At 41.8% G+C, this 25,918-nt stretch overlaps 1 protein-coding gene across 1 annotated transcript in view; it reads right to left on the bottom strand.

Moving 5' to 3' along the window:
* Nucleotides 1-23,527, bottom strand: part of SUCLG2 (succinate-CoA ligase GDP-forming subunit beta) — a 257,629-nt gene extending 234,102 nt beyond the window's left edge. The window contains exon 1 of the mRNA XM_040628584.1: nucleotides 23,376-23,527. Within this exon, the coding sequence (XP_040484518.1) occupies nucleotides 23,376-23,459 (84 nt within the window). The 5' untranslated portion in view covers nucleotides 23,460-23,527. The remainder of the gene's footprint in view (nucleotides 1-23,375) is intronic.
* Nucleotides 23,528-25,918: the final 2,391 nt, after the last annotated feature.

Genomic DNA, 25,918 nt, shown 5'->3' with positions numbered 1-25,918 from the left:
TTTAGGCACAGATTATACCCAACGGGCCCCAGGAATCTTCACTTGACAAGTATCCCAGGTGATCCTGATGGATGTAGTCTAAGAATCATCTTGGATCTTTCCAAAGAAACTCCAAACAGCATCCTAACTCTAGCCTCCCTGCCTCCACTTTCGTGGCTATGTTCTCCTCTGTCCAGTCGCCAAAGTGGTCTTCCGGAAACTGAAATCTAATCACATGGCCTCTTTGCTCTAAACCTTCCATTGGTGAAGCTCAATTAAAAGGCTTAACTGAGCAACACAGCATGCAATAAGTTTCAGTCCTCCTCCTCAACCCCAATTATTTATAAGACACTAAGACCCTAAGATGCACCCATCGGGTTACAAGAATTCTACTTAATGAGGAGCTTCATTTAATAACCCTAGTTTGACATACATGGCATTATCTGCATTTACAAGGCTCATTTTGGATACCTCATGCCTTGTGTGTAGCTGAAAATGGAGAAACAAGACACATGACGCAAGCAGCCTTATATGTGTACATTTTTTCTGTGTGTGCTCATGGGTAGACAGTTCCTAATACTGATTATCTCATATATCGTTTGCATTGATTTTTTTCTGTATGCTTTATGGTTTTCTTGAGCAGGACTTGTATTAAAGTTTCCATTACATAAACACTGAGTATCAATGAATATTTGGTAAGTCCAATATTAAATGCACTATAAGTAAAGCTAAAAAAAAGCTAAAGGGACATGGATAAAAAACATGTTACAGAGTAAATAATAAAAGGACACTGTCTTGTAATGTATGCCATGTTATGATGGCTGATTTGAACTCTTGAAGAAACTGTCCATTTTAACAGGATTTAGTGTTGTTCAGCATAAACAGGTGTTAATTTTGAAGTTCAGCCATGCACTCAAAAATTTCCTATTGAAATTAACAGTTACTATATATCTTTTTCTTTCTCCAAATTTTTATTTAAATTCCAGTTAGTTAACAGACAGTGTAATATTAGTTTTAAGTGTAGAATTTAGTGATTCATCACTTACATACAATACCCAGTGTTGATCACAGTGCCCTCCTTAAAGATTTTTATTTATTTACTTACATATTTATTTAGAGAGAGAGCCTGTGACCAGGGAAGAGGGGGAGAGAGAGAGAATTTCAAGCAGACTCTGCACTGAGTACAGAGCCCAAGGTGGGGCTCAATCTCACAACCCTGAGATCATAATCTGAGCCGAAATCAAGAGTTGGACACTCAAGTGACTAAGCCACCCAGGTGCCCCAGCAAGTGCCCTCCTTAATAACCATCACCTATTTAATCCATCCCCCCGCCCACCTCCCCTAACAGTAACTATATTTTCGACTCATGAGAATTAGAATTTGTCTTAGGGGGGCGCCTGGGTGGCACAGCGGTTAAGCACCTGCCTTTGGCTCAGGGCGTGATCCCGGCGTTATGGGATCGAGCCCCACATCAGGCTCCTCGGCTATGAGCCTGCTTCTTCCTCTCCCACTCCCCCTGCTTGTGTTCCCTCTCTCGCTGGCTGTCTCTATCTCTGTCGAATAAATAAATAAAATCTTTAAAAAAAAAAAAAAAAAAGAATTTGTCTTAGGACATTTTTCAGGATCAAATTTCTTCCTAAAACAGAGAAAGATAATGTTTGCTTTCTGGTAGATGAAAATAATGTACAATCTTTGTAGTATCAGGGCAGCGCAATATGAAATAATGAGAAGCTATTTCCCATCTAATAAACAGAAAAACTTTTTTTAAATCATATTTGATGCAGGTCAGGGTACTACACAACATACCTTTTCATACACTGCATGTCAATTTCTTTTATCTCTGAAAGGAGGATAGGTTTTCTGAGGAATAAAAGAGTTAATCCACACAAAGTGCTTAGAATAGGATGTGGTCTACAATATATAATAAATTGCCAATAAATAGGAGTGACTATTTTTCTTGTTACTGCTAACCACCACAGGAGTATAAATTTGTTCAGCCTTTCTGGAGGGCAATCTGAAAAAAAACATGTCAAAAATTTATGTGATTAGTAAACAAAAACTTAGGTTCAAGAATGTTCACCACAACATTAAAACAGTGCAATATCAGAAATAATGTAAATGCCCACGAATAAGCAAATGACAAAATACATTAGGACATCTATGTGAGTGCAGCCTCCTTTTTCTCCAAACTATTTGGCATCAGAAATAATACCTGCAAAAAATGTTAATGCATATGTTAGTATTCTTGATTTGATGTCAAGTGGGAGGGAACTAACAAACAAAATTATCTAATTAGTATGATCCTAATTTTGTTTAAAAGAAAATGCATACATATACCTCATGCACATGTGCGCCAAATAATGAAACGGTCCACGCTATTATTTACAACGGTGTTCTCTAGGGCACTGGTGATTGCAGAATCTTTAAGGCCTTTTAATGTATTTCTGTAGTTTCAAAGTTTTTTTATAGTAAGTACAAGATAAATTTTCTTATTCAGATATAAAATTAGAAATGGCATAATATTACCTGTTGAGACCACACATCCAAAATATTTAATATGCATAGGCTTTATCCAAGACTATTCTTTTCTATCAGTCATTGTATGCCCGCAATTTCACGGCTTCAAAATACTACTTCACTTGTCAAGATAGTTTTGAAAAAGTATTCTCAAACTCTCACCAGAACTGAAGTTTCGGTATAAAGCCAATTGCTACCTGTCAAGCTAGAAGACATCCTATTTTGAGAGAGTTAATAAAAACTTAGATTAGTGATAAGAAAAGCCAGACGTGGTGGGCAAAGAGGCATAAAGAATCCAGATAATGACAAAATAAGAAACATTTTTTAAATCAAAAGGGTTTCTCCCTAAAATAGTTTTCACACCCAAACAAATGAAATATTTTTAAAAAGACTAGGTTTTGGCTCTGCTACCCCCTCAAACAGTTTATCTCACTGAGTCATTCGTTCTTTCATTTCATACCACAAAATAAATGGAAACATCAGGAGCCACCAAGTAAACTCTGAAAACTAAACACGACACATCAGGATTAGGACAACAACATGAACCAAAAAAGGATTTGAATAGTCTGCTCTCTATGAAGCGGATCTCACATTAGAACAAAAACCTTTTCCAACTACGGCCATGTTTACATGCAAGGATGCCATTTCGTGTACTAACTTCTAACTGAAAAGCAGGCTAAAGGGTGTAAATAGTATAGAAAAGATGTGCCAGCTAGAGGTATGGCACGATGTTCCCCAGCCCTGAAAATTAAGAACAGGTATTAAACCATCAACGCGTAACTTCTCCGTTACAATCTATTCCAAATCACACTTATTAAAGGGCTCCTCAGGTAAAAGGATGAGGCAATTGGTTTTTCACATGGTGGGGGCGGGCGGAGGCTGGAGGAAAATGTCTCCAAGCAATACCTGATCATTTCTTCACAATCAAATTTTTATCAGTTATTCACGGGCATTTTTTTATTAAATAAGAAAGGGAATTATTCTCTCAACCTTTCAAGTTCTTTTTTTTTTTCAAGACTTTATTTATTTGACACAGAGAAAGAGAGGGAGAGAGAAAGCAGGGGGAGTGGGAGAAGCAGGCTCCCCGTTGAGCAGCAAGCCCGATGTGGGGCTTGATTCCGGGACCCTGGGATCATGACCTGAGTTGAAGGCAGACAGTTAACTGACTGAGCCACCCAGGTGCCCCTCAACTTTTCAAGTTCTGATGATGTCATCCAGGTACCCTAACTTCCTCCTAGATAATTTATTTTTTTAAAGATCTTTGATTTATTTGAGAGAGAGAGACAGAATGAGTGGGAGGGGGAGAGGGAGAGAGAGTTTCAAGCAGACGCTGCAATGAGCACAGAGCCCAATGCAGGGCTCGATCCCAGAACCCTGAGATTATAACCTAAGTCAAAACCAAGAGTAAGATGCATAACCAACTGTAACACCCAGGCGCCCCCACCCACCAGGTAATTTAGAGTTAATAATTATCCATCAAAAGCAGCAAACTCCTTACCTTCTATCAACTGTAAACCTCTGTTAAACAGCAACTGGACAACTGGACATACTCATTCTATAGAATTTTCATGTGCTAGATGCTAGAGATAACGAAGATGAAAGAGACTCAGTCTCTGGAGGGGTAGCAGAGAGATAATAGTAGATAATACAGAAAGCATTATAAGAAGTACCATTTGGGCTAAATCTTGAAGATAACAAAGACAGACGTCAGGAAAAGCCCATTTCCAGCAGAGGAAACATAACATGCAAAAGTACATGAACATCCAAGTCCAATGTTTTAGGGGACCTTCTAGTTCAGTGCAGTACAAACACGGGAGTTTGTGTTTGCATGCTGAGTCCATGCAAAGGAGGTAAAAAGAGAATGAGGCCCATAGTGGGGTGAAGAGGAAACCTGAAGGTTGTTCGTATACAATACAATACCTAGTTCACTCTCTAAGACATGCTTTTGATGATCCAGAGAGAATACCATCAGAATGATTCTTCCTTGCCAAATGTGTATGTATGTGGTATTTATCGTAAGTTATTCAGCTTGCTATTTGAGGAAAGCATATCATATAATCCAACCTCACAGCATGCCCATATGAAAATGACCTATTAAGAATACGTTCAATTAAACAAAAAGGCAAAATGTATTACTATCATTCCTAACAATTAGTACTCCTAATATGATCACCACCACCACCATTTCTTGAGTGCTTACTATATGCCCAGCAGTCTTTACCTCTGTAAGTCTTCACACTGCTCCCCACGCCCACCCCACTGTGGTTCCTCTACTGACACAGGTGGAAAATAAAGTTTTGAGAGTTTAAGTTCCCTAAGAACACAGGGCTAGTAAGGTCAGGGTCAGGATTAGAACCTAGGAGCTGTGCCTATATTTTTTATTTTGTTTTGTTTTACTTGCCCTTCCATTGCTTAACTTTTATTTTTTCCCTAGCTTTATTGACATCTGACAAAACTCTAAGCTATTTAGAGTATACAATGCAATGACCTGATATATGGATACACTGGGGAAGGATTCCCCTCCATCAAATGAATTATCACATTAATCTCCAACTCTTCTCATACATACCTTTTGGGGGGGGTGATAAAATTTAAATTCCATCTCCTAGCAAATTTCAATTATGTAATACATTGGTTATCAACTATAATCACCATGTTATAATTAGACCCTCAGACCTTATTCATGTTTAAAACTTAAAAGTTTACTCCCTTTTATCAACGCTCTCTATTTCCCCCATTCCACAACCCATGGCCTATGTTCTTCACCCACCAAACCATACATACTGCTTCGCAGTCTTAGTTACGGTATTTGTTACTAAAGGTGAATGCAAACAGTCTTTAAAACACCAACTTGATTCCATGTAACAGCCATAATCTAGTGTAAAAGAAAACCCACAGATTCTTGTCCCAGTGACCACAAACAAGTTTTCACTGCCCATACAAAATGGTCCTGCCTTCTGCATTAGGACTGAATCCCCTTCAAACTTCCTCCTCAGATTCTATAAACAACTGGTAAAGTAGAAGTACAATCTATATGTGGGATTCTTTATACAGTCAAAGGAAACTTGAGCATCTATATTTTTTTCCTAAGAGAACCACACAAAGGAAGCTGAGAGAAACATATCTGTTATCATCAACCACCTGAACCCATTTCAGGAACTTTTATTTGATCAACATGCCGTAAATGTTACGGAGACTATCACCAATTTGTATTCTCTCCAGGTTCCTGTGGTCCATTACACTTCAGACCTGTAAGAAGAAAGCCTCTGAACAAAAATATATAAACTCATTTCACCAAAATACCGAGTTTTGAGAGAAATATCTTTTTAATGCAGATAGAAAAGCTCAGCCAGGATTTATTAGGCCAAAGTCCATGGGAATATTAAACCACATGTTCAGTATCTCTTTGCAGAATCTCAAATGGTCCCTAATTCAGAAAAGCTTAAAAACCAAGCGAGGCCACATAGAGACACAAACCACTGAGTTTACATCGAAAATAAAATATATCCAAAGACCCAAATACATTTACATCACCTGAGCTAGAAGCTGTAAATGCCCTGGAATAGGGGACAAGAGTTCAAGTGTCTGCTCTATATAACCCAGGCAGAACAAATCGTCTTCCACATTTAACTTCTCTGCAATTCAGTTGCTTTACCATGTAAGAGATAATGTCAAAGATGTCTAACCATTCTCATATTCTCATATTTCATCAGAAGAATTAAAAGTTTTCCTACTGCTATTCTAACCTAGATGAGGAAACCAAGGCATGAAGCAGTAAGTAAATGTCCAATGCACAAAGCTAACATGGCTTACATGCCACTTGGAACAGACCTAGAGCAGGTGCTACTGGGGCTCCACCCACATGACCTCACATCCCCCCAACACGGTCCCTGTGTGCGCCCACCCCCAGCACCCAGACCCCAGGGCCCTCTGTCATGGGGTACTGATGCCAACTTCCCCTTGATCACGAGGAACCACAAGTGCCTGGACACTTTTATCCTGATGGGAGGGATAAGGATGTATAAATACCCCAACTCCCTTGCCCCTAATGGGAGCAACTCCAGTGTGTAATGTACATACACTATGTCCCAACTCCAGTTTGTAACATACATACACCATGTCCCAACTCCAGTGTGTAACGTACATACACGAGGTCCGAGTCTTCCCTGTCGAATAAAAGCAATGTTGCCCTCCTTGATTCTCAGCTGAATAACACACTCTCCTTATGCTCTTTCTCCTACTGGCTCAATTTCCCTGATCCCCTTCCAGACTTTCCTGGAAATACCTCCCCCCAAAAATTACTTTCACATGAATCCTTTTCTCACTAACTGCTACCAGGGAACACAAACTGAGAGAAATTTAAAGGTGACTCTGGTTCAAAGATTTCCAAATTACAACTGCTTACACACAATTCCTGCTATATCCACAAAACACTAATACCATGACCAATTTCTTTATGTGGTTGATTTTAGCTCATTAAGGAACTTTACTTTAAACAAGTACGTACGTTGTTTGCCTAAGAAGGTAACATCAATACAGTCAAAAAATAAAAGGGATTTAGCTCTGGCTGGTCCAGGTAAAAAGTCCTGAGCTGAAGATCTTAAAAGCACACTGGCACAGGACCGAAAATTCTCCTTGACGAAATCATAAGGTTTCAAAGATATTTAAAAGAGTAGCTTCCCACTCTGTGATGCACTGGTATCTGACGCTGCCTCCCTGTATCACCTGGTCTTGCACAATGCCAGTGGTGTGCTCTCTGCACTCTGGGACACGTTGCTTTAGTAGCCATGTTGTGTATGCACCTTGCACGTGGCATAATTCCTGGTACATAACCAATGTACAATAAACGTTAAACCATTGAAGGAGGAAGCTAAGTCTCAGAGAAGTTGAATATCTTACCTGAAGCCACATAGTTGATCAGTGGGCTAGAATCGGATACAACTGAACTTTCTCTCCATGCCACCTGTCAGCATCTAGAACCAGACGTGATTCATTCCTAAAACTCACAATGACTTTTCCTAGATGACTTCATCTTTGGCAGTAAGTCTATACAAGTATATACAATTTTACTGTCTTATAATCTTTGTTTCTCCTATTCTACCCCAAACTCTCTGAGAATTCCATGGAACATTGCCGCTGACTGATTTTCATCCACTATTTGCCTATTAGCATAACCTCTTTTTATTACTTTCCTTTTTCAACTACTGCTATTACTCCTTTTTTTTCTTTCATTATAACCCTCAGAATTGATTTCACTTTTATATTCATTATTGTTCACTTATAATCAGCTTTTGATTGCATGCTGATTATTCTTAAATTTCAACTTTATAGTACTGAAGAAAAACAGTGCTTGGTGTTATGCTTCTGATTACAAAATCAGCTGGATTAAGTTATGTAACTGTTTTTAAAAGGCCTGTACCTAAATTTTAAAATGTAGTTTTTTTGTTTAACCTTGGATAAGCTGTCTGAATAGAGAATGGTTAAGAGCTGGGTGAGATCAAAAAATAATGAGGCTTGTTTTCCACTTAAGCTACACGAAAAATACCAGAACTGACACATCTGAATAAGTAAGTCTCTGTATTCAATTCAATTTCTTGCTGCAGTTCTAGAATTCCTATCTAGGAAGCATTATCAGAGCTTGTACCCCATTCCTTGGAATATTCTCTCCATTGCAGCTCTTCTTGCTTTAAATTGATCTCACTTTCAGAAATGGTTAGAGCTTCTCAAACCAACACTGGTGAATAATACAGTGGGAAACAATGTTTCGTTCAAAAACAAGTATATGAAGTATAAAGCAAGACAACCTGTATTCATGGTCCATGAGCTGCCTTTCCAAGCAGCTACAAAAAATTGTGCATCTCTAGGAAAGCTCAAGGATGCCAAAAGGGTCCAGGTGGAAAAGTTCAAGGTGAGTTGAGAAACTTGCATACCACACAACACCAAAAGGCATTATTATGTTCATTTCCTGTGGCTGCCAGAACAAAGCACCACAGACAGTGGCGCTTAAAAGAAATTCATTGTCTCAAGGTTCTGAGAACAAGGTGTGATCACGTTGGTTGCCTTTCATGCCTCTCCCCTAGCTTCCGGTGCTTTGCTGGCCTTCATTGGTGTTCCATGACTCATAGAAGCATCGTCGGATCTCTTTCTTCATGTTGTCTAAATTTCCCCTTTTTATAAGGACACCAGTCTTACTGGATTGGGGCCCACCACAGTAACCTCAGTTAACTCGATAATCTCAGTAAAGATCCTATCTCAAAATAAGATCACACTCTGAAGTACTATGGTTTAGGCCTTGAAGGTATAAATTTGTTTTTGGAGGGAATACCACTCAACCCATGACAGGCACAACTGAACAGACCAACGTGAGTGGCAACCCAAGGAGCTGTGTGGGACAACAGTTGTGACAACAGCTCCGTGTAAAGTCTCTGAACCAGTATGCTTTTTAAAATGGGCTTGGTGATGGCAATAAGAATGCCAACTCGCAGGGTAGAAATAAGAACTCAATGAGACAATACTCTTCAAGTGCACAACACCAGGCTCAGGCCACGAGATGTGCTTGAGAAATGTCCAGGGTCTATTCCTATGTGTACTCAACTTCAGGTTATCCAAACAGACACAATGAACAGCCCCTGGGTAGGTGAGTTCCAGAGAAATGCTACAGCTGCATTCCAGAGAGCCCTGCGAAGCCCTCAAGAACACCATGCACCTCTCCCTATAAATGTACATTTCTCAGTGATCACCACCACACTAGACTGTATACATTCCTTAAAGGCAGCAACGACCTCATAAGCCCAAGCTTCCTATCAACCCACCATCTCTGGGGCCTAATAAGTGTGCCTATTATGCATTTAACAAATACTCACTGGAAGAATAAAAGAATATGAATATTTAATAGAATATTAACAGTAAAGGTATTTCTTAAACATTTTAACCAGACATGGGAAACAGGAAATGTAGCTCCAACTATTCACCAGACAACATTTCTACTTAGGAGAACGTTAACATAAAATATATATTCATTGTATGCCTATGCTCATAGCAGCATTATTCACAATAGCCAGAAGGTGAAAGCAACCAAAGTGTCCACTGATGAATGAATGGATCAACAAAATGTTACACATTTGTATAAACATACCATGTTTACCCATAAAATTGAATATAATCCAGCCTTAAAAAGGAAGGAAATTCTGGCACTTGCTACCACATGGATGAGATTTAAGGGCATTATGCTAAATGGAATAAGCCAGTCACAAAGGACAAATATGGTATGATTTCTCTTACATGAGGTCCCTAGAGTGGTGAAATTCAGAGACACAGAAAGCAGAATGGAAGTTTGCAGGGGGCTGGTGAAGAGGGAAATGGGGAGCTAGCGTGTAATGGGTATCAAATTCCAGCTAGGGAAAATGAAAAAGTTGGAGATAGATGGTGGTGATGGCTACACAACACTGTACTTAATGTGAATGTACTTAATGCTACAAAGAGATACACTTAAAAATGGTTAAAATGACAATTTTATGTTATATCTATTTTATCACAATAAAAAAGTAAATAATAAAAATTTAACAAATATATATATACATTCATATTTTTAGGACCTTTAGAAATGTGGGAAGCAGAAACAAGGTTTCAGAGACATAAAAGACATTTGCAAGGTCAAATTTTGAATCAAAAATGCAGTTCCTTTGCTACTTCCCTTAACATTCCAAATTCAATCACAAAAACACTGCTTTGCATTCATAATTAATTTTACTTAAATTACACAATGTTGCTTATTTAAAACTTCAAAGTTCCAGTAAAGGGATTCTTTTCTGACCTATTAAAAGAGACTTTGAAGTATGTTGGGGGGGGAAATAGATTCATCCTGTAGCAGAGAACAAAATATCTTCAAGAAAGAAATACCGTAACTCATGGATTACTGTAGACATAACATTATTGACATACTGCCAATATTAAGATAAATGAAATGTCATACTCACTTGTGGCCCTTTAATGGAAAAGGAAACAATAATTTTCTCTCATCTCTATCTGAAGCTTAACTCTGTAAGTTTTCCCCCACATTAAAATTATATTTTATATAAAATATAGTTATAAAATCAATTTTATAACACTCATAAAAGCCTCACCATAAACCTTTATCAGACAAAAAAGAAAGCATCCATTACATTCACAGTATGTCCTGCTAGGAGTTTTGGATCTGGTACTCCCATCCTAAAAGTCCCTGTGATATTGTGATTTGTAATAAGAAATGCATATTTGGACTTTATCATGGTCCTAGTATGGAGCTCCTAAATCTCCTGGAAATTCCTAAGTGATGAGAGTGAGAAAGGTATCTTCTTGTTATGTGCACAAGGTGACTTCTGGACCCCACCTAAGGATGGGGGCTGGTTGCTAGGGGAACCAAGCAAGTGATCAGAGGGTTGGAGCTTTCAGTCCCATCCCTCTTAGGGGAGGTCTGAGGGGCTGGAGATTGAGTTCAGTCACCAGTGGCCAAAGATTTAATCAGTCATACCTATGTATGAGGCCTCCATAAAAATCCCTGACCTATGGGATTCTGAGAGCTTCGGAGTTGGTGAACACATGGAGTTTTGGGGAGAGTGGTGGGCTCAGAGAGCATGGAAGCTATTCAACTCTACTCACATACCTTGCCTCAGGTGTCTCTCCCACCTGGCTGTTCTTGAGTTATATCCTTTATTATAGTAAACCAGTAGTAATCTGCTAAGGAAAATGTATCTCTGAGTTCTATGAGCTGCTCTAGCAAACTGATGGAACCTGAGGCAGAGGGGATCAAGGGGACCTCCAATCAATGGCTAGTCAGAAGCACAGGTGACAATCTGGTCTTGAGATTGGCAGGGGGAGGCCAGAAGTTTTAGGACTGAGTCCATAACATGTGGGATCTGATGCCATCTCCTGTAAACAGTGCCAGAAGGGAGCTGAATTATAAGGACACTCAACTGGTGTCAGAGAATCACTTGGTGGTGTTAGAAAACCCATACATCTGAATTGGTGTCAGAATCTACACCCTTAGGCTCAGCCTCCCCAAAGAACCAATCATAAGACTTCTGCATCCATTTCAAAGGAGACTACTCAACACTTCGTCATTCAACCCTTCTCAATCATTTTTAAATTAGTGAGGATAATCGGTTTATAACTTCGCCATCTCAAAATCTATCTAGTTTTTCTAATTAGCCAAACAGCACAAGTATGTTTTCATGCTAATTATAAAAAAAGTTAACAACTGAAAAATTCATTCTTCTTTTCCCTATATTGTTGGTTTTCAGACTTACTGATACATCACTTTAAAAAGAGTTCTGAATCATAACAAAGAAATACTTGCCATTAATAGTTTATCCCCTTAATCAAAAATAATTAATAACTTTCAGCTTTCTTTATATTACTTATTTAAGGCCTATGGAAGCCCTAAGCCTGGAATGAGAGTGCATATTAAATGTGGTTTTCCTCCCTTTTTCAAAGGTAAATTAACCCAAATAACTCCTTCAAAGTCCAGGCTGTTGTAACTACATCATCTTGACAGCAATTAGGAGAGCAGGATCAGAAGATGGGGGCAACATGCAAAAGACACCAGAGTTTCCTTATACAAATGTGAAGAGATCCCCATTGATCTGGCAAAAACTAATATTTTCTGATAAGGCTAAAAATCTCCCAATCAGTGCTGAGAGCAAGAAAGTCCTTTTCCCAAGAGATTTCATTTTATTCCTCTATTCCTGAGCACACACAAGGCACCACAAGGAGACTCTCTCTCTCCTTTCATGTAATTGCCTACCGTGACTTTTCCAATTCTCTACTCTGGGCTTCCATTGCTCATCTTCCTTGCAAATTGAGGCACTGAGGGGATTTACAGGGAAGGCAGGGAAAAGATCTATGAAAATAAAGGCTTTCTGATTCTAGTTTGCAATAATAATCCCAAAACCAATCACTAATATGTACTGACAATTTAAGGCACAGTGCTAAGAGGGTACATGAGCTCAGTTACTGCTCAGTGCAACCCTGAGAGGTGAGTATTATAACTCTCCCCATTTTGCAGGTGAGGAAACTCAGGCACAGAGTAATTTCATCAAATTTTACAACCAACAACGTTTTGTACCACTTTTATGTACCATTGGGAAAAACTTGCCAATCAATCTATGACACAGGTAAAAAAAACATATCTGGAATACAGAGATGTTGACATGTAGGGGGAAAAGTGTCTTACAAATAAAATACGTAAATAATTTTCACAAGACCATGGGTTTGAATGAAATGAATGCTGCCCCCTGAGTCCCAGCTGACTGCACCAGGGACTAATGCGGGAACCAGCAGCCTCTGCAGGTGGCTTACAGGAAGCCCTGCCCAATAAGAAGCTCATTATTGAGTGGTGGCAAAAAGATCCAAACAAATACTCTTCGGGAAGCATAAAGTGGAGGTAAACCAAGAGAAGTTGAGTAATTTCAACTCAGAATATTGTTTCAAGCAAAGCTGAGTGGGCCTGTATGAAGCCCACTATCTATATGTATCTTCGAAATACTCGTTGGCTATTTGGATAAACGAGCTGACTTCTCATGACATCCCATTTTCCCATTTAGTAATTCCTTCCTAAGAAATACTCTTCATTTTAATCATAAGAAAACAGTCTAAAGCAAGGCCCACTGCCATCACCTTCAAGTCTGATAAATTAACCCAAAACAGATCAAAATGGTGAATAGTAAGAAAATCTTTAGGAAGTTGGAAATGTGAAAAAGAAAACAAAGCAACCATGAACATGTGATCTTGGAGAAAAGAAGATAGGTCAGCAGCTGTTCATGAAGAATGGAAAATATCATGATGCTCTAAATGGATCAGACCTGAGCTCTGCTACTTGGGGGAGCCATGGTGCTGTTCCTAAAACCTTCCCACCTCAGCCATGTGCTGTAGGATGGAGAAAAACACCTTATGCAAAATAGTCAATTTTCAGCTGGCCAGTGATCTAAACCTGAATACAAAAGGATGAGCGAGACAAATGAGATTTTCTTATTAGAAGTATAACATTCCGGGAGACGGAAGAAGCTGAATGATGTTTTGGGGACAGGGGGCTATAGTGGGCATGGGAATGGACAATCAAAATCATTTGCTGATACCCCAATGTTTAGAGCAGCAATGTCCACAATAGCCAAAATATGGAAAGAGGCCACATGTCCATCAACAGACGAATGGATAGAGAAGATGTGGGGTGTGTGTGTGTGTGTGTGTGTGTAAAATGGAATGCTGGAATATTAGTCAGCCATAAAAAATGAAATCTTAACCATTTGCAACAATCTGTATGGAACTAGAGGGTAAGCAAAGTAAGTCAACCAGAGAAATACAACTATATGATTTCACTCATATGGGATTTAAGAAACAAAACAGAGGATCATAGCGAAGAGAGGGGAAAATAAAATAAGGCAAAATCAGAGAGGGAGACAAACCAGAAGAGACTCTTAACTATAGGGAACAAACTGAGGGTTGGTGGAGGGGGGATGGGGTAACTGGGTGACGGGCAATAAGGCAGGCACATGATGTAATGAGCTCAGGGTGTTACATGCAACTGATGAATCACTGAACTCTACCTCTGAAACTAACAATACATTATATGTTAATTAATTGAATTTAAATAAAATTCCAAAAAATCAGGTGCAGATAGAAGTTATAAAGAGATGTAACCATGATAAGTGACCAGTTACAGTAAAGGCACAGAACAGCCAACACCAAGGAAGATTATTCTTGAGTTCTAGTCCATGTCCCTTTCAATAAACCTTTTATTTTCCCTGAGATATGTCTAAGCAGGGTCTCTCTCAACCAAAGCGGACTTAAGATGCAACAGCACCACCCACACAAGACTGAGCATGGAAGCAAATAACGAAGCCAGGCTGCACCTTTTCAGCAGGGGCCAGGATGTCATTAACATCAGAAAAGGCTTGGGGCTTGGCAAAATGTGTCACCATCACAGTGCTCAGGTCTAGAAACCTGTGCTTGGTAAGGCAGGCAGATTTACATGCCTATTTCTATTTCTCTTCCTTTATTTGCATGTTCCTTTCCTGAGGCCATAACAAGGTGTCCAGAGAACACTTGGGCATAGGGACAAAGTACATGGTTCTATGAGCAAAGATAAGCAAGATATTTTTTAACTAGAGTGGTTCCTCACACCCTCTCCACTCAAGGATGGTAAACAGCCTTTTATCACCATTTTGCTTTCAGCACAGGATAAGGAGAAGCCAGCAAGGGGGACCCAGCATGGAAACTGTGGCTCCTCTCCGGTCTACAGCCTTAATAATGCCAATCTTTCTCTCCTATCCCCATTACCAACATTTAGTCCAATTCAGTTAGGGTTTTCCAGAGACAGTCTGGGTTTCTGTTATACCTGCTGACCTAGTGTAATTACTCACATTCACTCTTAAGGTATCCCAATTTGGCAATGGACAATAAATTATGCAGTCACCCTAAGTTTGGTCCAAGCCCCCATCTTCTCCCATTTTATGTATCATTGGAGGGGGGAAAAAAGAGAGAGAGAGAAACCTGTCAATCAATTACAAGTGTGCAAAAAAGTTCAGTTTGCAGAGATACTGAAATGAGGAAAAGTTAATCTTACAGTAATATATGTAATAGTTGGGGCACCTAAGGGGTGCAGTCAGTTAAGCATCCAGCTCTTGATTTGGGTTCAGGTCATGATCTCAAGGTCATGGGATCAAGCCCCGCATCAGGCTCCACACTCAGCTCAGACCCTGTTTGAAATTCTGTCTCTCCCTCTCCCTTTGCCCCTCCCTCTGCTTGCACTCGTTCACACACACTCTCTCTCTCTAAAATAAATAAATAAAATCTTCTAAAAAATTTATAATTGTTACAAACCACAAAAGTTATCGGTGTTGAAGGCAAGACTTAGACCCAGGCAGTCTGATCCCAGTCCTGATTTACACATATTCTCCTGACATAACTACTACTGGCCCTGAATCAGTTCAACAGTCTCCCAAATGATCTCCATGCTTGGATTCCTCTAACCCTCTTCATCTTGTATACAGAAAGGGTACTCTAAAGCATAAAACTGCCCCTGTCGCCTCACTCTCAAACTCTTCAGTGACTCCCCATTGCCCTCAAGAACAAACCTTAACTCCACTACCAGACTCGCCAGGATCAGCAGAATGGTGCCTGCCCCGCTTCTGTCTCCAGCCTCATCTCTGACTGCTCCCCCACCTCAAAATTCACAGGACAACTCAAAATCCCTCCTGAAATTCCTCAGTACCCACGAGTCACAACCCTGGGACGCAGACAGCCCAAAAATGGAAATGGATCAAGCACATGGAGAAGTGGAGAGTGGTGGGAAAAGAGAGGCCAGACCCACATCCCACCCCCACTCACAGGTCCCACACTTACACAGACCTACTCTTAATGCTTTGCCAGGTCTTCAGGATCAATTTATACATTACATCAAATCACCCCAACTTTAAAATAAAAATAAATTATAGAGTTACACATTAGAAATGTATGCCTTCATGACTGGTGCTGAAGTGCTATTCTTTTGGAACCTTTTCTAGAAAGAGGTAAAAGCTGGCCATGACATCAGCACACTGATCAAAGTCTGAACTCAGAACACTAGGAAACTCCATCCTCCATTAGCATTCCTCAAAGCCCACCCTGCAAAGGCAATGCAATTTCACAGCTTCTCCAACATTCCTGAAACCCTCCAAGAAGTGTTTTGCACTTGTGCAGACAGCAAAGGGCGTGTGCTGGTTGCCCTTTGGTACATGTTTTGACCAAGGTCTAGTCGTCAAATGCCCCTCACCCCAAATCTTTGACGTACATGAGGTCCAGAAGCCATCACTACTAAGTCAACACCAAGATGTGCAAACATTTCTGGAATGACCCACATCCAGGATGGTGCAAATGAGCTCCCCATGAGACCTTCCCCACTGCTACCTTGGGCCTCTACATATCTTCACTTCATGCCTTCTGTGCAATAATGAACAACTGGGGCCCAGGAGGCAGGCCTTGGATTCTCTGAGCCTCAAGTTCCCCAGATGTAAACGGAAAGAAATCATTTCATCTCACGTGGTTGTTGCAAGGATTAAGTGAAATAAAACACATGGAAACACCAAGCCAGAGCCTAACCCTGAGATGGCAGCAAACAACACATGTTTATCAGATCTGAGAAAGGAAAATGTTTCTAGCTTAAGCAAGCCTAAAAAAAATGAAAGTAAATTTAGCTTCAAATTCACTGCGACAGAATTAATCATTGTGAGCCAACTATATCATTATAATGTCAAATGTACTCTTTGTAACCGTCTATGAGAATTAGCCCTTTTCAGAGAACAATAAATAGAGGTTCAGCCAAGTATAATAATTTGCAAAGCAAGAACCTAGCAGACCCAGGATTTCAACTTAGTTCTGTTTGAATGCAGAACTCATACCCTTTTCTCCTCTCTTGCTCTGTTTCCCAGACTCTGAAGCCAGGGGAGGAGAGAGGCAGATAAGAGCCTGGAGAAGACAACCGTGCAGCACTGACTATTACAGCTGAGTCAGCACAAGCCCAAACGACCAAAGGTGCCTGCCGCCCGGGGCAAAGAGATGGGCAAATGTAAGCAATCGGTGCAACCGGACAGTTCAGCCCACGCAGGATCCTTTAGCAATATGGTTTAATGTTTTAACAGCCTAAGCGGCTTGTCAGCATGAGGCAGGTGACTCCCAGGCACTATGATTTTAAGCAGGTGACTCCGTGACCCCTGTATGCCTGTTCCCTTACATGTATCATGAAGACAGTCCAATCGCCTCTGCGGTAATGTTGCAAGGCTTAAAGAAATCATGTGTAGAGCTCACTCTGCATGGATCTCTGGCAGATGAGGAATGACCAGTCCTATTATGAAAGCCCTTTCACAAGCAGACTTTCTACAGCCGCTTCCTTCCTTTCTTGACTCCGTTATCTGCATCATGGCTCAACTTCTGTTACTTTACCTGCCTCTGGCTCTTCTCTGCATACCCTGCCCACTCATGAAGGCCATAAAAGCTTACTGACTACCTAGTCAGGCCAGCTGGGGAAACAGCAGTGTGTAAGAAAATCTTTGGCCTCACAGAGCTTACAATCTTATATTTGTAGGAGAGGGAGGAACACAGACCATAAATAAATACACAAACAAACAACACAGGGTAAATCATCAGGTAAACTACTAAATAATGCAAGAAAGGGGCAGAGAATAATCCCCGGGGAGGGGGAGAATCAGATAAAAAAAACTGGAGAAAGCCGGGTCTGAAGATCTAACACTGAATGCGAGAGGTGAATGAAGGAAGGGAACACCGCCCGAGATCATAGGGAACGGTGTTTCAGAGGGAGGGCACAGCATGTGCCCCAGTGCACGAACAAGCAGTGCCTTAGAAGACCGGCAACACAGCTCTACTGCCTAGTATAGTTATTGGTTTACATGCCAATTTTGCCACCAAACTATGAGCCCCCTGAGAGTAGCCCCCTGTATCTCCTTTCTGCATTCACTCGGCCATACAGCATTCATTAATGAGGTGCATCTATATGCTCAGAATTCTCTTAAGCAGTGGATTTATAGGGAAGAACAAGTCAACATAGTTTCCACCTCCAGGGAGCTTACACCAAACAGCACTGGGCACAGATTAAGTGCTCAGAAAATGAACTAAAGGAACAGTATTTGCTTGGTTTTTGGGTTATGGAGTTCTATACATGCTGAGTTCTAGGCTTTCTACAGCCCATCCTCCTTCCTCATTTGCCTAAACGATCACCATCAGCCCTCCCCTTCTCCTTACCAAACTGGTGACAATGACTCCTCTAATCTCCCCACCTTCTCTCTGCCCTCTGCTTTTGCCTGCAGCCCACTCCCCCTGGAATGCCCTCCCCACTTTCATCTTTTTCACCAGACCGACTTGAGTATTATTTCCCAAAATGTCATTAGTATCCTGATTTTACCATTTGCTCAAACGTGTACAAGTCTCTCGAGCTCTTCAGGCAAAATCCTTCCATCGAGTAACAGAAAGCGATAGATCAAGTGACAATACCACACTGAGTAGTAAAGAGAATTGAAGGACAAATGATCTGAGGTTACTTACATAATTTCTCTTCCTCCCCCAAATACGAGACATTATTTCAGGGACTTTCTGGGCATTGTGCCTGCAAAACTGGGCTAGGATACGGGGGCAGCAAAATTCTCACTACTCTGGGCCTGTGCACTCCACCACTTGCCCATAAAAGATAAGTTTCATTTACAGTAAACAAAACCAATTTGGGACACTTAAAGGTCTTCCCCACACAGGTCAATAGTTTAGCATCTAAATTATCTGAGATAAATTTCCTTTTCTAACAGCAGAAATTGCAGCTATACTTCATCTTAAAAAAAAAAAAAAAACTTATTCTTTTAGGCAAGAAGGCACATATAGGTGAGTCACAACTTCCAAGCACAGCCTCCACAGCCTCATTTGGCTGAGAAGGACTTGCACAGAACCTTTAGTCCTTCACTTCTAAAAGCCACGCATCCATCTTTCTCCTCCTACGACCTGAGAGAGGAGAAAATTAAGCTGGAGCCATCCGTTTTAAAGTACACAAGAGCAAGGGCATGGGTCTAACCAGATTCCTCCGACAGTATTGTTCCCCTCTCAGTTCCTGGACAGAAGCTCTGGGCTTCACAGAGAACCGCACAACGATTCTACAGTTGTGGACCTGGCGGGCAGTGTTTCCCACAGTGTCTCTGCTTCTCTTACAACAGAGCTCTATGAACTTCACCCTGCCATTATGAGAGGGAAAATGTACAAAAAAGGCAACAATATCATGCTTAGAATTACCATTAGCTATTTAAAATTTAAACTGTGCCCTCAACCAAGATTTCCCCTAAGACATGACCGATGGAATGGGCTCTGTGTCACAATCTCTGCGCCCACCATGGCCGTGCCTTGCTATATATCACACTGCCATGTAATGCAGCACCCTGTTCTCCTAGCCGACTATTTGGACATGGCAACATGGCCTTTAACTGTGAAAAGAGCCCTACCAATGGTTAGATCTTTACTGGGGTGCTGAGTTCACAGAACATTCTCTCTAAAAGTTTCAAAGCCAGCCCAGGTCTATAATAAGAAGTATACAGTACAGTGATTAAATGTCTTGTCTTCAGCAACCAGGACTAGGGTTCAGACCCAACTATTTTTTACAAGCTAAATAATTTTGGGCCAGTCACTTAACCACTCTAGGCTCTTACAAGCTCCTTATCAGACACTGCAAATCCTCACACGATCTGGCCCCGTCTACCTCAGACTACTATTAGTACCACCACTTTCCCCTCTTTAACTACTTGACACGCTGAGCTCACTCCCTCCTCAGGGTCTTTGCACTGACTGTCTTCTCTGCCCAATAAACTCTTCCCCAGACTTTCATCTGGCTGGCTACTTTTCGTTACTCAGTTCTCAGCTCAAATATCAAAAAGTCACCTCCAGAATCTCATAAACATAATGTTGAGAATGCGAGTCCACACTGTACAATTCCATTTACATAAAGTACAAAAAGGCACAAGGCCGTGGAATGGTGGTGTAAGTGTGGGGACGGGTTACCCTTTCCAGGGTGGAGGTAGCAACAAGTAGGAGCACCAGGGGGCCCTCTGGGTTACCGCTAAATGATGAGCTTTTTAATCTGGATCTGGTGACCTGGGCATGTCCAATTTGTGGGAACTCATTAAGCTGTTCACTTATAGTATGCACATTTTTAGTGCATGCGTTACATCGCAATAAAAAAAAACAGACCAAAACAAAACTACAAAACCTAACTTTGTCAAACTGGGTTTCCCATGACCATCTGATCTACACTCACCTTCTTGGCTAAGCTAGTCATTCTCCATCCCATGATCCTGTTTTATTCTCTTCATAGCCTTTGTCTCTGGCTGAAATCAAATTATTATTTATGTATGAACAGCCAAGCCCTTCCCCACCCTTATGAAAATAAAGTATGATGTGCTCATGTACTCTGCCTACTTCGTTCACTTACCCCAAATATCAGCACCTAGAAAAGTACGGTCCTCCACATAGGCTGAATAAAAAATATATGAAAATAAGAAGTGGCTAAAGGGGGCCCTCTAAAAATATAACATCAGTCATAAGCCAAAACACTGAAGCCAAGAGCAGAGGAAATAAAAAATGTCAATGACATTAAACCTCTGGAATAGGTGTCAAATGTTAAATTTAGCTGCGTGGGGGGGGGGGGTAAAGTATCATTCTAGGAGTACCTTTGTGAGTGGTTAAAGTTACTTCTCTAAAGCAGAAACGGGCCTTTTACCTCTTACACCCAACAGCTTTGCCTAAGGTCCGGTACAAAGTAGGTCTGAGTCAAGAATGGCAACAGATTTCTGAGATCTTAGTGAGGATTTTTAGGTTTTGTGGAAAAGGGGTGGGGGGTCATGTTCAATTGTAATATTTGCACAGTCAAGTAAACATGTAGGCACAACATCAAAGGAGACTCAGATGGAATAGATACTAAAAGGTAGCCAAGAATTTGAAGAGTTCCTTGGGGCGCCTGGGTGGCACAGCGGTTAAAGCGTCTGCCTTCGGCTCAGGGCGTGATCCCGGCGTTCCGGGTTCGAGCCCCACGTCAGGCTCCTCCTCTATGAGCCTGCTTCTTCCTCTCCCACTCCCCCTGCTTGTGTTCCCTCTCTCGCTGGCTGTCTCTCTCTCTGTCAAATAAATAAATAAGAAATCTTTAAAAAAAAAAAAAAAAAAAGAATTTGAAGAGTTCCTTACAAGTCATGAGCAATACTCACCTATTATTATCAATTCTTTTTAAAGATTATTTATTTATTTATTTATTAGACAGAGACAGAGACAGCCAGCGAGAGAGGGAACACAAACAGAGGGAGTGGGAGAGGAAAAAGCAGGCTCCTAGCGGAGGAGCCTGACGTGGGGCTCGATCCCATAACGCCGGGATCACGCCCTGAGCCGAAGGCAGACACTTAACTGCTGTGCCACCCAGGGGCCCCTATTATTATCAATTCTAAGACGGTTATAAAGACATAATAAAAGTGTGTCAGTAGTTCTAAGACTTCAATGTGATATAGTTCCTACCTGGCAAGCAGACTAACCTAAATATAAACAATAATGCATTTTCATGAGGAAGTCTACACTCACCAAGCAACAGTCTGGTGTAATAGAAACTTAAACTACCCTGGAATCAGTTCTGCCACAAACTCTCTTTACAAACTTGAACAAGTCATTGAACTTCTTTAGGCCTCAATTTTCCCACCTGTGAAATGAGCTGGTCGGACTAGATGCCTGCTAATGTCAAGCTTGTAAGACAGTGTCTTGGACGCTATCTGCTCTCCCAAACTTAAAAAAATTCTCATCTTTGAAACCTTGTGTTTACAGGATAACACAGCATCCACAAGTAATGTAAATCAACACTACTAGATGGAGTGAGGTAATGGATCCTTTCACCTAGTCTTCTTACCAAACCAAGGCTATCTGTCCCCACCCAGATTCTCTATAGAGTGTTGTGTTCAGGCTCTCATTTCTTGGTTAGGCAGGACGCCCAATCACACCTCAGCTAAACACTTAGGTTTCTCTGCACAATTACTTGCTTTGCTTGAGTTTTCACTGCCCTGGGCCCCATGTTTCTCATCAATTCAAGTCTACACTCATAGTTAGCACCACAGTTCTTGTTTTTTGTAACACTTAAATAATGAATAGGACTTGATCACCTGGAGGTATTCTTCTCACTCTATTACAATAGTTATTAGTGATTTTAATTAGACAAAACTGCCATTCCTTTTGCTATCCCACCATACTGTTGAGTGCCTATTAAGGCTATTACAGTAATACGTATTAGCACCTTTTAAATTTACATTAACAAAAACAGAGAAATGAGAAGTCAGGAAATGAAAAGAGAAGGGGGGAAACAAAACTTTGCATGTGTTATAATTAGCCAAAGCTTAGAGTAACTCAAAAAATCATTAGTAGGTATCTTTTCATTTTTTTTCTAAAAACTATACTATGCATATCCTGGTTAAATTTGCATGAGTGATAATTTGCCTCTCATAAATTAAAAATGAGAAAATGAACAAGGACGTTGCTCTATGCGGCTGAGCCCCACACTGCCCTTTTTTAAAAGAGGAAAGAGGTTATTTACGGAGAATCAGAAATTGAGCAGTTGAGCGATTTCTGCAAGAGTCATCACCAAATCAAAACTCCCCAAAGGGTTCTGAATTCTTTGACTCTTGCCATTCTGCAGAAGGGAGAATCTACTGGAAGCCAAGCTCGAACAGCACCCGGGCCTCCGTAGGTTTCTAGTCTCCATAAAGGAGAAGAAAGTGGACAGGGACAATGCTGTGACGTGTTTGTGATGGGACGGAGTGCTCCTTGAAAGAAGGGAGCGCGTTTCCCACTTTTCTCCTTGACCCCCACATTTCACCAACTCAAGCGCCCTGACGTCGGCAAAACCAGTCACCCTGTAGAAAGCTCCTCAGGGAGGTGAGTTACTAATACCAGCCAGGCTGAGTTAGGTTTCTAGGCACATTCATCACGTGGCCTAACAAATGCGCTCAGAGGTCAAGAGGTTTCCAAAGCTGAACTGACCAAGCGGGTAATAAAACCTCAGGACTCCAAAACCCGGCCCGAGGAACTTCTTGACTGGCCACGCAGCGCCAGGTGCGGTGCCGGCGCTCTCCACGTGAGCCCAGGGAACCGACGCCAGCCACTGCTGAGAGCTAGGCGTCGCCCCCCTAGGCCCCGGGGCCACATCCAAGCGGGGGCTAGGGGTCCCCAGTGCGCCCGGCGCAGCTCCCCGCGTCGCTTCCAGGGCTGCAGAGCCCGCGCCGCCCCGCCCTCGCCGCCTGGAGAGAAGAGGCGGCGGCGAGGAGGGCCGCGGGGCTCCTGCCACAGGGCGCGCTCACCTGGGACCTGACCGCCAGCAGCGGGGGCCGGAGCACCAGGTCTCGCAGAAGTTTCCAGGCCTGCGCTGCTGCGGGGGACGCCATCTTAAACAGGAAACCGGGCGCGGGGGAGCCAAGTGCGCGCGGGCCGCGGAGGTCGGAGAGGGAGGAGGCAGGAGGGAGGAGAGGGGCGGGCCCGACCGCGCCCCCGTTCCCTCCTCCCCGCCGCTCCCGAGCGCCCGGCCCCCTGCGTCCGGCCCCGCCCCTCTTTGTGGTCAGAGGGAAAGACTGGCAGAAGTGGGTTCTCTGGCTCTACATTCCTTTCGGGCTCTGGGATCTCTTAGGGATAGTAAGAATTGATTAAGAGCACGTTAGGGGTGCTCCTTCCCTGTGGCAGGCACTACAGATTAGGCAGTGAGGAAGGCTGACAAATTCTCTGCTCTCACAGAGTTTAGAGTCTAGTGAGAGAAGTAGGTATTAACAGTGATGCAAAGAAGGATTTAAATTACTATCACCAATACGCAAAACACAGAGGATTTTTAGGCTGAGAAACTGCTCTTTATGATACCAGAATGGTGAATACATGTCAGTATGTATCCATTCAAACCTGTAGAATATACAACACCTATTGTGTATCCACTGCAACAAATACACCACTCTGGTGGAAATATATTGACCAGCAGGGAGAGGCTAGGCATTTGAGTGTGTGTTTGTGGGGGGAGGGGAGCGGTGGTAATAAGGGAAATCTCTGTACTTTCTGTTGAATTCTGCTGTGAACCTAAAGCTGTTCTTTAAAAAATAAAGTCTTAAAATTAAGAAAAAAAAAAGTACTATCATGGACAATTCCTTACTTGGGGGTATAGCAATTAAAAAGGGAGAAATGTGAGGCACCTGGGTGGCTCAATCAGTTAAGTCTATGACTTCCACTCAGGTCAGGATTCCAGGGTGCTGAGATCAAGCCCCCCGTCCTGCAGGGAGTTTGCTTCTCCCTCTGCCCCTCCACCCACTTGTGCCCACACTCTCTCTCTCTCTCAAGTAAGTAAATAAAATCTACAAAAAAATAAATAAATATAAGGGGAGGAATGAAATATTTACCCTTAGAGTTTCCTGCATGAGTTGCATTTTCATTTTCGAATAAGCAAAGAAGCCAGTATTCTAATGAAAAGTCCATCTTATAAAGAACTCTTAATGAAGCAGGAAGGAGAGAAAGAGTCCAGAAATCACCATTCTATTCTCTTAAATAGTGATTAATGCAGGCCACACTCATTAGTGAGTGGAACTGTTCAAAGGAAAGTCTGTGGTGAACTTGACAATGAGGGGATCAGGCTGTTAGAGCCCTACCTCCCTAAAATTTACCATCTCAGAATCCTTGAGGCTAGAAGGCTGAAATCCAGCACTGCAGCACTCCCTCCAGGGAGCCTAGGGAAGAATCCACTGCAGGCCTCTTCCAGCTTCTGGATGCTGCCCTGGGGTTCCTGAGCTAGTAGCCACATCACTTCAATCTCTGCTCCATTTGCACTAGAATCTGTGGGGCTCTCCCAGACTTCCTCTGCCTCTCTAAGTATACATATGCTTGCATTTGGAGTCCACCCAGGTATCCTAGGGTACGTTCTTCTTCAGATCCTTAAAGGAATCACATCTTTTTCCATATAAAGTAATATTCATAGGTTCTAGCATTTGGAGGTGGACATAACTTTTGGGGGGTCACCATTCATTCCACTGCATGTGTCTTCAGCGGGAATGCACTTTGAAGCACATGGCGTCACTTACAATGTTTTCTTGCCATTAAAGTTATTTGAGCTTAATAAAGACTGTCAAGTTTATGATCATTTACAGGCATACTGGGAATAGAGAAATAATGTGAAAGGTCTCTCTAATGAGGCAAAACTGAAATGTGGAACAGTCTTAGGACAACAGATACGGGTTTTGTGTGTGTGTAAATCAATGGTATTTGAAAAGGGGAAGGAGGACTGTTCTAGAGTAAAAGAGATTTAAGGACATAACCTTAACTGATTAAGGACACAATTTGAGATGCTTGTTTGGATCCTAATTAGATCAAAGCAACTCTACAAAGACCTCTTTGGGTCCATTGGGAGAATCCGATTTTGGACTGGTGTTAGATGATCTCAAGGCATTAGAATGAATTCGATTAGCTGTGGCAATGGCGTTCTAGTTGTGTCAGGCATGTCTTCCTTGGGTCCTGCCTCTGGCCTCCCCAGCTCCGTGTTCACTCGAGCTGTTGCTGTTGTACTCAGAGTTGTGCAGGTGAAAGAAACATGACAGCACCTCCCCTAAAGTGCACCACGGATCTCTCACTTTCTGCTCTGGGCTGCTCAGGGCTTCTCTGTTGCCTGCTGAAGGACATCTGTGGGGAAACGTTCCACCCATTTTTTTCTGGTTCTGAAGCATTCCATTGCACACCCGGGAGTGTAAGAATGTTAACACCCACCCCATGGGGCATCCCTGACCAAGGCATGGGAGCCAGTGGATAAATAGTCCCCATTTCAGTCACTTAAGACACAATTTGAATGAAGTCCCACAATTCCTCAGGTTCTTAACAGAAT

Source organism: Ursus maritimus, unplaced genomic scaffold (genome assembly GCF_017311325.1).
Source record: "Ursus maritimus isolate PB19 unplaced genomic scaffold, ASM1731132v1 scaffold_14, whole genome shotgun sequence".
Classification (NCBI taxonomy): Eukaryota; Metazoa; Chordata; class Mammalia; order Carnivora; family Ursidae; genus Ursus; species Ursus maritimus.
The sequence above is the reverse complement of the archived record's forward strand: the minus strand, read 5'-3'. Positions and strand labels throughout refer to the sequence as shown.